Source organism: Haliotis rubra, unplaced genomic scaffold, assembly GCF_003918875.1.
Source record: "Haliotis rubra isolate DU_JTF1 unplaced genomic scaffold, ASM391887v1 Scf87, whole genome shotgun sequence".
NCBI classification, from domain to species: domain Eukaryota; kingdom Metazoa; phylum Mollusca; class Gastropoda; order Lepetellida; family Haliotidae; genus Haliotis; species Haliotis rubra.
In genome coordinates, this window is record NW_025767601.1 from 203,268 (window position 1) to 218,262 (window position 14,995).

The window sequence follows — 14,995 nt, forward strand, 5'->3', positions numbered from 1 at the left end:
GTTTAAACGACGTATCCAGGCACGTTCTGAAGACATTTTAGGACAGATGTGTTAAAGGTAATACAAATTTGCATTGAATACCACTGCAAGTCTTTTTCAATAGCCTTTTTATTCTGTGAACGGGATTTGACCAAATTGGAGTACAGACGGAGACACCCCACATTGTTTATCCATTGTAGTCTTATCCCCCGATTCAATATTGTGCAAAATAGAATGGCGATATAGTTCACTTAACAACCAGTACTATCCACAGTATCGGGGATGCTAGAAGCGGAAATGACGTGTGTAACATGTAATAGATCTATGGAAAAAGTTCTCAAGGGTAAGTAAGGCTGAGTCTAAAGTCGAGTAAATAGTGTGCCCGGTGGTTAAATCCCGACCGTGTCATAACGATAAACTTTACATGATGGTACTTGTTGTTTCCGTGCGTGGCGTTCGGGATTAAGGGTATTAACGATGACTGGTGGGCTTGAAGTCAGTATACTGAGTGAGGTTTTTATGTTAAACTAGGGCATGATATTTCAGTGGGCTAGCGATATAAAACCGACAAAAGTCCGGACTGGTACACGCATTTCCAGACACAAATATATGCCAGTCGCTGTGTAAGTGCAATAATCTTAATAGCAACGATAAACCACATTTCACCGCATCTCACGTCTTAAAGGTAAACAACTTCTTTGTTACACGTGGCATTATTTCTAATCAAGTTGTTTTTACATAATTTGTCCTTGTTCATCACAACTGACACTTTATAATTAATGTATATAATATGGTGTCTGATCACACGGAGTTCACATGAACCCATTAGCAGGTATATGTGGTCGAAATCTGTGATGTTGGTAGGTTTGGGCAGTGAAATGAAGCCCAAAATTCAAACCTTTCTTATTGCTTTGAAAGAGAGACCTTCCAAAGTCTGTTTTTAACATTACCCGGTGAGGGTTGTTTACGACTTGTATTGCTTCTTGTCGTTTGTGGCTTGTCGTTACGCCAGGGTGACAACTTATCGACTATTTTTTTCCGTAACAAGACACATGAACCAATATGTTTACAAAGGCCATTCTCAAACCGTGACGTCAAGGCGATAATTTCCAGACATTATGATCGTCTTTCCATGGAATCCTAACAGCACGTGAGTGAGATTCCACAGTTAATTACGTCTGGGATAATTGGAAACGTTTCGGGGCATCGTCAGCACGTCATCGATTTACATGTATATAGGTTCATCAGTGACGTATCCACGGATGTTTCACAGTTGTGTGTAAGATCTGGAGAGCATGGCAAAAGATCATCTTCAGGCCATGTATGGTTTGCAAGAACACGGGTGAGTGGGTTCATGGGCGGATCCAGGACTTTCGAGGGTGTGTGTGTGTGTGTGTGTCCCACGGGGTTCAAACACCCTGAACCCCCCACTGGCTCCGCCAACGCATCAATGTGGTCTTAAATCATTTTCATTGGATCCACCAATGGGGTTGGGTTTGAATCTAATGCTGCACCCTCACTGCAAGCACTTGAGTGAGTGAGTGAGTGAGTTAATATTTAACGTCACATTCGCATCGGCAATATTTCAGCCATATCGGCAAGCATGTGAACTTGATATGGGAGGTACACCACAGCGATGTTGGTCTTTAGGGTTTATGACCATGCAGTAGTAGTACGTGCTGGCACAACCAAGAACATGTGCTGGACAAGTATTTAGCACTCTCATGGGATTCTGGCGGGTCTAAACCTCGACAATGATGAGTGACGTAATAAACCGGAGTTCATGTAGGAAGTCAGATGTACTACGTTAGTCGTCTGTTGAAGGAAAAAACAAAACAAACAAAACCAACTTCTTTTAAATTTACTTAGAGACATGTTCATCAAATAACATGGTATCAGATCCATAACACACATTCTCCAGAGGCAAATACACTGTAACAACTAATGTCCTGTCTCTCAACAACAACAGCATAGCAGCATATCCAACAAACCACCCAGTTGTGCCCCACAAAGGGACGGCTATGTGTATCTCCTCTAATATGAAGAATTTGAAGCATTCTTTGGATTTTCTAAAGACACCAATAGAGACTTAAACGGGTCTAAATTGAGGTCTTTTTGTTATTTGTTCTACACATCAGATATTACAAATGTGGAATGCAATTTAAATAATGTCAGTGATTTTTATATTTCAATATAAGGTATTGTTACCATGTTTCACATAGGACAAAAAATATCTTGAAAGTGATATTACACCCCAATAATAACAAGATGCACAAAGCAGCAACAAACAGAATCTTGAGTATGTATCTGTCACATGCAAGACCCTTATAAATTAAATAGACATTTTCACCCACTAATTAAAATAGTCTATATTACCTACAGTTGACAACTCATGACAACCTTCTTCCTAGTATACATTATTGCTTCATGTGAATCACGTCCATTGACAATTAATATCTCAGAGTCTGTGTAAATCAGAAGAAACATTTAGCAACATACCTCCAGCCTATCAGTTTTAATGAACATAAACAACTTACTGGCCATTCAACGTGGCTGGTGTAAAACACAACAGCTCCCTGTCACTGGGCATCTAACCCAAGTCAAAGGAGATGCGTGTCTGTGATCTCCATTTGTGATTGCTCACGTTTATTTATTTAAACATCTCCATACAAAACCTGTTTCCAACCAGATTCATGCATGAGGTGATGTGTAGCACTGAATCTGATCAACATTGTGACTAGATCGTAACAAGTTCAGATTCAAAAAACATGTTGGAATAAAACAACAATGACTATATAACATAAAACAAGTCCTTTGTGGAAAGATTTATGCCCATGTCTTTCTCTATAGATAGTTGGGTATTCCACCCCAAGAAAAGCAGTTAAAGATCACACGAAACTGGTCCATAATTTACAAAGAGTTTTGGCACAAATGCTGGAAGTACTTTTGTATATTATGCATAGCAAAAATACATTTTTTTGTCCTTGGTTACACAAAGTACATGTTAAAATACAATATAATCTCGCATGTCACAACAGATAAAACAGATTTCACATGTAACAACAGATTAAGTTCAGAACAATGTCCCAAAGCATCTGAAGCTTGAGGCAGAGATGACTACCTGTGACATTATGGTGTGGACATATAGGTATATATATATCAGTAGGATAGTCCCATTTGTAAGTTACGAATCTGGAAGGCCAATACTTTTAATGTCAAGAGAAAATGTAACAAGCAGCAAATGTGTGACCTGAGACAAGTTTTTTTATCATACTTCTGTTCATCCTTTCCCGATGTCCTGGGCCGCCATATAGCTGGAATATTGCTGAGTGTGGCGTAAAACTAAACTCACTCACTCACTCCCCATGTCCTGGAACATCATCTGCAGACATTCTTTTTCAAATGGAGGAAAAACACATCCTGAAAACCTCAGCCCTTTTCACAATTTCAGTCTAAGTATTTAGTCTTGTCATAATTCCAATAAAATCATGCAACTGTTGAAAGTTTGGACCCTAGCAGTGATGTCAACTCCTTCATCACAGCAAACTTTGACAACAAACACTGAGACCTTTACAACACCTGGAGAAATCAGCAACATACAGCATTATAAAATAAAACAATTACTGGGATTTAGATTTCCAGATTCCAGCTGTCAACAAAAATAGCATCCTCGATAATCTCCAGGGAATAGATCCTATAAATCTCCACTAGTACCCTGGAAGCATCAACGGTTCGGCCCAATAATTCTATTACCTCCCTTTGATGGCGTTTTATCCAATCAGGTGTCTACACTGGGAAGTTAAGCGTACCAATCACAAGGCTTCACAAGGTGTCAGAGCTGCTATCTTTGTTGACACTGGCTAGCTCAGTTGTAGCGGCTTATCTTATTGGCTACTGTGAGAAGGTGGACCCAGCAAAGGGATGTAATGAAATTATCGGGACGAGCTGAAGATGCATCCAGGGTACTTTTTGGAACGTATACCCTGGGGTGGAGTGTCACTCTCCTCAGATCAACTTGTACCTGGCAGGGGAAAGGGTGTAGTCTTGAGTGAATAAGTGAGTGAGTTTAGTTTTACGCCGCTTTTAGCAATATTCCAGCAATATCATGGTGGAGGACACCAGAAATGGGCTTTACACATTGTGACCATGTGGGGAATTGAACTGATGTCTTTGGCGTCTTGTAGTAGATCTGTGTTGTATTGGGGCATGATACTCTTAGTATGAACTTGGGCCTTGGCGTGGAAGGGGTGTAATCCTGTAGTAGATTTGTGTTGTGTTGGGGCATCACTCTCCTCGTATGAACTTGGGCCTAGGAATGGAGGGGGTGTAGTCTTGTAGTAGATGTCGTGTTGTATTGGGGCATCACTCTCCTCGTATGAACTTGGGCCTTGGCGTGGAAGGGGTGTAGTCCTGTAGTAGATGTCATGTTCTATTGGGGCGTCACTCTCCTCGTATGAACTTGGGCCTTGGCGTGGAAGGGGTGTAGTCCTGTAGTAGATTTGTGTTGTATCATGGTGTCACTCTCCTCGTATGAACTTGGGCCTTGGCGTGGAAGGGGTGTAGTCCTGTAGTAGATTTGTGTTGTATCATGGTGTCACTCTCCTCGTATGAACTTGGGCCTTGGCGTAGAAGGGGTGTAGTCCTGTAGTAGAAGTTGTGTATCACTCTCCCTGCATGAACTAGTAGAGGGAGTGTAGTCCTGTAGTAGATGTTGTGTTGTGTTGGGCATCACTCTCCTCATTATGAACTTGGGCCTGGGCGTGGAGGGGTGTAGTCCTGTAGTAGATGTTGTGTTGTGTTGGGCATCACTCTCCTCGTATGAACTTGGGCCTGGGAGTGGAGGGTGTAGTCCTGTAGTAGATGTCGTGTTGTGTTGGGCATCACTCTCCTCGTATGAACTTGGGCCTGGGAGTGGAGGGGAGTGTAGTCCTGTAGTAGATGTTGTGTTGTGTTGGGCATCACTCTCCTCGTATGAACTTGGGCCTGGGAGTGGAGGGGGTGTAGTCCTGTAGTAGATGTTGTGTTGTGTTGGGCATCACTCTCCTCGTATGAACTTGGGCCTGGGAGTGGAGGGGTGTAGTCCTGTAGGAGATGTTGTGTTGTGTTGGGCATCACTCTCCTCCTGTATGAACTTGGGCCTGGGAGTGGAGGGAGTGTAGTCCTGTAGTAGATGTCGTGTTGTGTTGGGCATCACTCTCCTCGTATGAACTTGGGCCTGGGAGTGGAGGGGGTGTAGTCCTGTAGGAGATGTTGTGTTGTGTTGGGCATCACTCTCCTCGTATGAACTTGGGCCTTGGAGTGGAGGGAGTGTAGTCCTGTAGTAGATGTCGTGTTGTGTTGGGCATCACTCTCCTCGTATGAACTTGGGCCTGGGAGTGGAGGGGTGTAGTCCTGTAGTAGATGTTGTGTTGTGTTGGGCATCACTCTCCTCGTATGAACTTGGGCCTGGGAGGGGTGTAGTCCTGTAGTGGTGTTGGGCATCACTCTCCCTCGTATGAACTTGGGCCTGGGAGTGGAGGGAGTGTAGTCCTGTAGTAGATGTCGTGTTGTATCATGGTGTCACTCTCCTCGTATGAACTTGGGCCTGGGAGTGGAGGGAGTGTAGTCCTGTAGTAGATGTAACATGACAGCCTGGAAACAAATGGCAGCAGGATTACACTATGGTACTGGCATGAAAAACATTCTGAATATAATAAGACCTTTTTCAGTTAAGGATATTTGAAAGCGTTGGCTCAATTATTGTATTCAGACTTATTCCAAAGGTGGCTAAGTAGATACATTTGGACCAGGCTATCCAGTGACTGAAAGCGTGAACAGTCCATGCCATCAAACCATCAGTAGGCTGGTGGGAATCCTTTCTATTCCTTTCCTAATCTATTTTCAAACTGCTAACAAGTAAACTCCTTCATCCCTTCAAAGCCATATCTCATAATGCAGCTCACCATGACAGTCCACTTCCTGTTTTCTGCTGCCTGCCACACGAGGGAATTGGGGTCGTAGAAGATGTCATCATCCACTTCCTCCTGTTTGCGAGGCAGGCAGTGGAGGAACACCCAGTTGGCACCAGCCTCCTTCAGCATCTGCAGCAGAACATTGCAACATCATCTACAATGTACTCTGTTTCTAGTTAATTTTCCATCTAAATATATTACTTAAAAATTATCCAACACATATTCCAGTATCTTAATGTCATACATTGAGAGTTAAACTAGCATCTTATGGTGATTTTTGAATATTACTTCCAATACTGTGGTACATATGTCAGGAGACAAATACTGTCAGACAGACTTCAATCAAATTTGAGCCTTGTCCCACTAACCTTGCGAGTGATCTGGTAGCCAGCAAAGTCTTTGAGGCGTTTCTGCTTCTCCTCCTCCTGACCCATGCTGACCCAGGTATCTGTGACGACCACATCAGCACGGTACACAGCTTCCAGGGGGTCCGTGGTCATGTTGAAGTCACTCTTACGCTGCAGCATGACAGGAAATAATCCACATAACACCAGCACGACAAGGAATGGTTCACATGACACAGCTAAAGGATGGACAATGGTTTACATAATGCTGACATCACTGTCAGAGCGATACTGAAAACATAGTAAGAGTCCTGGGGTGCTTTCTTAGCCCTGGTAGTTATTCTATTCACCATGACACCTAGACTGACATGACACCTAAATATATGGTCATGTGTCTATATCCAAGGGATTAGTATGGTTTTATGCTGATTTTCGCAATATTCCAGCAATATTATGTGGGAGGACACCACAAATTCGCTTCACATATTGCACTTATTTGGGGAATCAAACCCAGGTCTTCAGCATGATGAGCGAACACTTTAACCACTGGGCTACCCCACCGCCCCAATTCACTGACGAGTAAGCAGTAGACTTGTAAGCTCAGCAATCCAGCAGTGCCACATACCTTACCACACAACTTGATGGCATACTCAATTATTTTGGGGTCTGGTTCATAGCCCTGGAATAAACAAATAACAAGAACGTATGATTCATCCAATTCACTGAATGAATGCATTTCCATGTAGCACATGTCAGATTTTATCCACTAGCCTGAAAAATCCAGTATAGTCTAACTTTTTTCCCAGTATGTTTATTGAAATATACTGTATAAGTATACACTTACATTTTCCTAATATCATATCAAGGACAATTTGTTGCCAGAGAACTACAAAAAGCTACATAACTAAACAGTTTATTACCCGCAAAGGGCCTAAGGGATTTGTAATAATTACAACAGGGTTTAAATGTTAGTGTATGTGTAACAGTAATATCCACTGAGGTCAGGTCTCTCAGGTGAGTACATTTAGAACCTGGGTATTATGACACTGAAATGTTGACAACTTGTGTATGTTTGATAACAAAGTAGGATCCTTATGGCATTCTGACTTGAGAGTCATGACTTACAGAGTCCCTAATGTCCACTGAGAGGGAATGTGACAAAATGATTCATGAAAACAAGAACACATTACATTTACTATATTCTTTCCACAGGTTAGTCAAAATCGAATAATGGTGGGAATCATAGGACAGAGCTAATAAGGGAAAGGAAGCTGTTTTCCTACCTTTGGTGTAGCTATACTGAGGTCAATGCCAAGCTTGCTGCAACCGATCATGAGGGAGTGGGTGATGTTGTTGCCGTCGCCCACCCAAGCAATCTTCATTCCTCTCAGATAGCCAAAGTGTTCCTGTGGTTGGAGAAAACAATCATGGAGTCTCCAGTTAAGGCTGTTTGGTAGACGGAAATGCACATGTAAAGTGAGTAGGTGTCTGTAGTGGATGGAACACACACTAACATGTAAGGTGAGTAGGTGTCTGTAGGTGATGGAACACACACTTACATGTAAGGTGAGTAGGTGTCTGTAGGTGATGGAACACACACTTACATGTAAGGTGAGCAGGTGTCTGTAGGTGATGGAACACACACATGTAAGGTGAGCAGGTGTCTGTAGGTGATGGAACACACACTTACATGTAAGGTGAGTAGGTGTCTGTAGGTGATGGAACACACACTTACATGCAAGGTGAGTAGGTGTCTGTAGGTGATGGAACACACACTTACATGTAAGGTGAGTAGGTGTCTGTAGTGGATGGAACACACACTTACATGTAAGGTGAGTAGGTGTCTGTAGTGGATGGAACACACACTTACATGTAAAGTGAGTAGGGGTCTGTAGGTGATGGAACACACACTTACATGTAAGGTGAGTAGGTGTCTGTAGGTGATGGAACACACACTTACATGTAAGGTGAGTAGGTGTCTGTAGTGGATGGAACACACACTTACATGTAAGGTGAGTAGGTGACTGTAGGTGATGGAACACTTACATGTAAGGAGAGTAGGTGCCTGTAGGTGATGGAACACACACTTACATGTAAGGTGAGTAGGTGTCTGTAGGTGATGGAACACACACTTACATGTAAGGTGAGGAAATCTGCTAGTGTCTGGAGGGGATGGAACATATCCGAGAGTCCACTGATGACAGGAACTGAGGCCTCCATAGCCAAGTTGTCCAGATCCTCCTGTCCATACACCCGGGCCAGAATCAGATCTGACATTCCACTCATCACCCTGGCCGAATCCTTGATGGTCTCATTCACGCCAAGATGGATGTCATCAGGCCCAAGGAATGCTGCATGACCGCCCAACATGGCCATTCCTGCAAACAAGACAAGCAGACCTACCACAACATGGCCAGACCTGCAGGTGTAATGTTCCATAGAATAGGTAAACTGGTGAATCAAGAAATCAGTAGAATTATGTCGTTGCAGGACAAACACTTGCATTATCTGACCATACATCTGTACAATCATGAATATTCTGAAATCCTAAAATAGCCATATGACTTGAACATGGCAATAATTCATCGTAAACCTCCCCACCACCCACCCCTCCACAAGAAGAATGTTTACCCATTTCTGTAGAGAGGCGTGTCCGTGTGCTCCTCTTCTGGAAGATCATGGATACAGACTTGCCCAGTAGTGGCTGGATCCTCTAGAACAGGAACACCACTTGTACTGACATTCCTTGACAGCTTGTTATAAAATCACACATTTGGGTCTCTGCAGACATTATTAACTCTCCAGTACATTCCTAGGAGAGCGGAGACCAGTGCATCTTCCGTTACAGTTCTGCTATATTGACCTTACAGTCCAGTCCAGTCACCTCTGCTTACAGGTGACACCAGATATTTGTACACACAGTCTTCAAAACTGTACAAAGATGAAGTATTGCATTCAATACAGAATGTCTAAAAAGTAAATACCAAACTTCTTGTTATCCCTCTTAGCCATCAGGCTTCATGTCATATTTTTTTAGGGAGCAACATGGACCAATCTTCACTTGGAGAGCCCAAATCTTGATGAAATATTACTTGACAACTTGGGATTGAAACATTATTACCAAAAAAATCACATTCCAACATTTCACTTTTAATGTTAAGCCAAGCTCTGAAGATCACAATCCTAAAGGCGAGAACCAGTTGCGTGTATATTAAATAACTGCATTCATCACTTATTTTTTACAAGGTATTTGTGGTATAACTGCATTCAGCATTCAGCAATACTACAGCCATGTCACATCATCCTGTAAGTAATCAAGTCTGCACCACACAATCCAGTGACTGATATTACGAACAACCAATAATACAGTAACCATGCCGATACAATAATGACACAACCTCTGTCTATCTCCTGTGATCACATTTCAGTAAACCTACACCAAACCCTGGATCTATTCTTGTGGTTCTGGGTTTTTCCCATTACATGCCTTTGATATTCATTAACCAATGTGACATGCCATACTACTGGCTGCATTGGTTACTTCCAAAACATCTCAAATGTTTCACATTATTTCATATTGTTAATAGGGACTGATCCCAGTCTGGCTACCTCCTTGTCCTCTTTGATTCGCTTCTTCAGGTCTTTGGCTGTCCATATCAACTGTTTGATCTCCTCCGCCTGGAAGTCCTTCAGGGTCAGGAAATCTCGGCCGACTAAAGACTTCGGTCCTCTGAAACAAACAGCTAGATCATCTTGTGTGGCATATGACTATGTTCAGACAGTGTGATGTAGCAGGGTCAAGATGGTATACAAGCATTGACAGCCAAGAAGCAACAGGAAGTTGCTGGAGAAGCATCCATTCAGCTTTAAACACCTGATGACTGACCCTTGTCATACAATGTCATGCAGAGACTCTGTCCCGGCCAAATAGTGGACTTAGTATGGTTTCATGCTGTAGTTTAGCAATGTTCCAGAGTGAGTGAGTGAGTTAAAATTTAAAGTCACATCGGCAATATTTCAGCCATAGCGGGACTAAAACTAGTTCTAAATTCATAATGCATATTGTGCATTAACAAACATAACAGGAAAATTTGATAAATGACCCTAACCAATTATTTTTGATGATTGATCGGTTGTAATGAACCAATCATCAATTATAAGATTTTAACCAATTCCCAACACCGCTTCAGACTCAGTACTCTAAGACTCCACCACTGCAAAGATCTGTTTAGTTTGCACAATATTGCCATTGATGCTTATAATGTAAGTAAAACTCTTCATTTACATATGCCATTGTGACGGTGTAGCCTCTCCAACATTAAACCATAAGAACTATTATCAATGCACATTTATAATATTTATTAATTAATTATATTCATATATATAATCAATCATTAACTGAATATCGATTGCCTTGTCAAACCAATAACCATTATTTCGAATCTCTGAACTATATATAATGATCCTCTCATTCACTTCCACACTGTTATAACTCTCGGCTAAAATGGTCTCTTGTACTGTCATTGAAATAGAAGCCACCACTATCAGTGGAAACTAACGTGACAATTAACTGCTTCAGCAAATCAATTTCACGCCTGTCTGTGCCCAAGTTGACAAGTTCATCCAGTCCTCACATTGAGATGACCCATGTAGTCAGATAACACTGTGACCTCTTGTTGCAGAGCTGAACCGATGCCCTAAATGGTTGGAATGGGATAATATGGCTGAGAGACGGAATGGGGATTCTACAGTCAAGATACGGCCCCACATTTTTAGTGTAATTTACCATCTCGGCTCTCGGGCAGGGAGATATTACAGCTGTTTATAAACCTTGCTGTTAAAAGTAAATTTCATCTCTAAACTTTAGAATTAAAGTGAGAATGAAAAAAGAATTTGAAAGATGAGAATTTGAAGCCAAGAAAGAATTCCTCTATTGGGTGAATTATAACTATCATTATTTCGTTGGTATTTTTCTTCTGTCACACACTTTGGCTAGGTAGTCAAAGGCAAGTTTAGGCTAACATCTTGTTATATGGGCGCCGGGCAAAATTCACAGTGATGTCAACAGAGATACAACAGAATGTGCTACCATGTCAAAAGTAACATTTTTTTTTAAAAACCACCATCAACAACAACAGCACCTTATACATGCAGAGCAAGGTGATGGCGATCATGACATGTGAAGAAACGGTAAATAGAACGAGGTGAGTGAGTGAAGTCTGCGTTCTTCGATCACCCCCGGTCACATCATGGTATTCCATGCAATGGTCCCACTGCCCTGCGTGTTAGCTTTTCAACCAGGATCACCGCCAAGAGACTGTGCGTGTACTGACTCTAAGACAACATTGACAACTCACTCTGATGTGTACTCCCTGGAACTGCTGTTGATATGAGCCGAGGATGCAGGAAAGAAAGACCTGCACTTGAGTCGAGCCGCAACTCGGCAGCACACGCTTGCCATCATGATGGCAAGTCTCAATGGCTGAAGGGAGACAACTCTGGGAGGATAGTTTTCACTCTCGGACTGTATTTTCGTTGAGATACGATTGCTAGAAAAAACCCAGAACGATCTTTGTTGCCTGACTCAGCCAATGCGGCTTCCACTGAGCATAGGCGGATCCAGAGGAGGGGTGCAGGGGTGCGCACCCCCACTTTTGTCCTGAAAGTTTATTAAATGACCATTGAAACTCTGGTGAAAATGAAGCGTGCACCCTCCCTTTTCTCAATAGTGTGCACCCCCCCCTTTCTCAAAAAGCTGTATCCGCCCCTGCTGAGTGGGTAAGATGACTGACTTTGTGTGCTGGAGATCACGTGGCTGAGTGCGGGTTCGAATCCCGGATGGGACTCAAACAAGCAAAGATACTTAGAATCTGTACTTTATTGAGAAAGTGTAATTTAAAGCACTGAAGTATCAGTTCATTCCAGCACTGGTTTATCCTGTTCAGGTACCATGTACACTACTTTCAGTTTCTCACAAGTTCATACAAACACTTGGGGCATACGCTCTTGAACTCATTCATTGTCAGAAGCGCAGTTGGGCTTAGTTGTCCTTCTTTATAAATACAGCCGCCAAGCAGCGACGATTTCTGACTGGTCAGCAGATGCAGACTTCTTCACAAATCGGGTGAGCTAGCCATCATGGAGGAGCTGGGCGTGGAGTGGCAGGAGACTGGCTTCTTTGTGAAGAGCGGGAATCAACTTGTACAGGCGCAGTTGTTGATCTCATGTCCTTACATTCATGTTCGAATTCCATTAAAAATAACAACAAACTAAACACTATTTTATTATGTAATTTATTTTTAAAAAAATCGGCCCTTTTTCGGCCTTTTTGACTTTTGATTTCGGTCCATTTGACTTTTTCTTTCGGCCCATTTGACTTTTTTTCGGCCCTTTTGTCCTTCGGCCCATTTGACTACAACCCGTATAAACACTGATGTAATTCATTCCAAGGGCACCCAAATGAAAGGGTGTATTTTTGTTGTTGTCCGAAGTGTATACTTAAACAAAATATTTACATGTTATTTGTTAATATTTTTTTAAAAAGGTTATTTTTAAAAGTTTTAACAGGTCAGTGAACGCTGTTTACTCCACTTTCATACGATTATTCATCTGATGTCATGTGTAGCGGCCGAAAGTCTGGGAAATCAGCCTGTCCAGGGATACCGAGCCACTCTGTCGGGGAAGGATGACAGACACAGTGCAGAGCAGCATAATTGTTACCACCCATCTTCAGTTTAATCGGTTCGTCGACATACAGAATGCACTTGGAACCACTTTTAAACATAGAATATGTATATTAATCAACTAATATCAAGTTTAAATTTTACACGAAAACCTGCTGACAGTTGTAATTGTTTTTGTCACGAAACATGACACAAGTTCCAGTTCCCAGGGCTGAATATACAAACGCGTGTCGCCGCACCTGAAGACGTCGTCCTGTGACGTCGCCACCGTGCCGATACGTCCCAACCCTGGTAGCCACATCTAACACACTGCAGATCGTATCTATTGACAGTGTCAGGAAATCATCTCCAGGGAATCATTGACAACGGCACATTGACGTCAAAGGGGCCGCGTGCCCGGGGACACGGGAATAAGGAGGGGGACTCTGACTCCGACTGATACAATGTACATCAGTATTTCCTCAAGAAACCACAGTTAAGACAGAAAGGCTCTATATGCCATCTTATTTCCTCCATCTCAAACCGATATACATATCTAAGTAAGAATGGAAATGACCAGAAGTTTCCCCATATTATATGTACACAGATTTGGTAGGTATAACTTGTATTGGAAACATTTGAAAAAATATTAAAAAAAATATTAAAAAGAATAAATATACACGAACCACCTCCACATCAAGACACATCCAGTCTTTTAAGGTGTATTGAGAGCCTATGTACATACATGTATGTATATATGAAATTTGGATATACTTTGATATACGTATATGCGTATAAATATTGTCTCAAAGTTTATATTCGCAGTCCTCACAGATGGTTGCCCAGTCCCGTGTCATACTCAGTTGCAATCAGACTTTAATCCGTGGCAATTTAACGCTATGTAATTGATAATGGCCACTCTCCTTAAATATAAACGTTCGGATCCAGTATAACTTATAACATTCGAATATGATTTATTAAAATCCCCGACCCCCAAAAAGAAAACAAGAAAAAGCAACAAAACATTCTGGAGATGCGGGGTATCGATCCCCGTACCTCTCGCATGCTAAGCGAGCGCTCTACCATTTGAGCTACATCCCCATATGACGTTCGTGGTGACAAAATGTCAACATATTACTACAGTACTTGCACAAGTTTCTCCATACAAAAAAATTATGCCATATATCATGGATGTTACATAATTATGCTATAAATCAACGTTACAAATATATTTTTGCACCTCACTGTACCTGTCCGTAGATTTGTCGGGTTCACTGAGCGCCATGTGCAGCAATCCGCTAGTCTCCACACAGAGTCAAACTCATAAACAATGTGTGGAGCTCCTGATCGGCGCATGTTGGATCGCGGTTATTTCAAAGTTACCTCTTTTATTTACTGAATAAAGTCATGTGCTTAATAGGCATTATTTGAATAATGTAGATAAGCGTATGATAAGGTATTCTTTTGTTTTTCTCTTATTCTGATATATATGACGATATAGGCTGCGTCTCGTGAACGGGGAAAAGTTTCACAACATGTTGGCAGTCTTGTCAGAGGCAGGCCCAAACAATGTAAAATGACCAAACACCGGACTGCAGAAGGATACTTTAGTCACACAAACCATTTATATCACCTCATCAAGTAGGTACCTCACTACACAGCAAAATCTACGTGCTAACACTCGTTTGAATCGGTTGGCAGTATTCCTAGGGCTGCACATCAGAATGTTGGATGCAATTTAGGTGTTTGTCTCGTACGCGGACGCCAACCAAAACCTTTTGTCGGTCTTTCTTGTAAAATAGTCCAGCGGATATGTGCAGTTTTTTCACTGAATTGTGCTCTTTGTGTTACAAGCATGAAATTTAGGAAGAAACATCAAGAGGCCTCGCAGATTTTTTTATATTTTTCATAATTTTTTGGGGAAAAGTGAAAAATAATCATTTATTCTACTATTTTCGTCATAACATTTTTTTAAATCCCCCAATTCTCACCAATCATATATCTAATTGTAGGGAATTCATAGCTGATCATTTTTCATATATACATGTCATTTTATCTT

General features: G+C 41.8%; 1 protein-coding gene and 1 non-coding gene across 2 annotated transcripts; both read right to left on the reverse strand.

Annotated features, from left to right (window-relative positions):
* Window positions 1-5,465: 5,465 nt before the first annotated feature.
* Window positions 5,466-11,741, reverse strand: LOC124263161 (ornithine transcarbamylase, mitochondrial-like). Its single transcript, XM_046697731.1, has 9 exons — window positions 11,632-11,741; window positions 9,884-10,004; window positions 8,906-8,987; window positions 8,411-8,652; window positions 7,558-7,680; window positions 6,900-6,953; window positions 6,299-6,448; window positions 5,922-6,059; window positions 5,466-5,610 (listed from the first exon to the last, which is right to left on the reverse strand). The coding sequence occupies exons 1-9, from the start codon at window positions 11,736-11,738 to the stop codon at window positions 5,539-5,541; spliced, it is 1,089 nt and encodes a 362-aa protein (XP_046553687.1). The 5' UTR covers window positions 11,739-11,741; the 3' UTR covers window positions 5,466-5,538.
* Window positions 11,742-13,964: 2,223 nt separating this feature from the next.
* Trnaa-agc lies at window positions 13,965-14,037 on the reverse strand. The gene has a single exon. It is a non-coding gene; the product is annotated as a tRNA-Ala (tRNA).
* Between the last annotated feature and the right edge of the window lie 958 nt (window positions 14,038-14,995).

Coding starts and splice junctions, on each gene's coding strand:
- LOC124263161 (XM_046697731.1), bottom strand. CDS start 11,738: ATGATGGCAAGCGTGTGCTGCCGAGTTGCGGCTCGACTCAAGTGCAGG. Junction 6,954..7,557: donor TCAGTATAGCTACACCAAAG/GTAGGAAAACAG, acceptor TGTTTATTCCAG/GGCTATGAACCAGACCCCAA. Junction 6,060..6,298: donor GCTACCAGATCACTCGCAAG/GTTAGTGGGACA, acceptor GTTCTGCTGCAG/ATGCTGAAGGAGGCTGGTGC.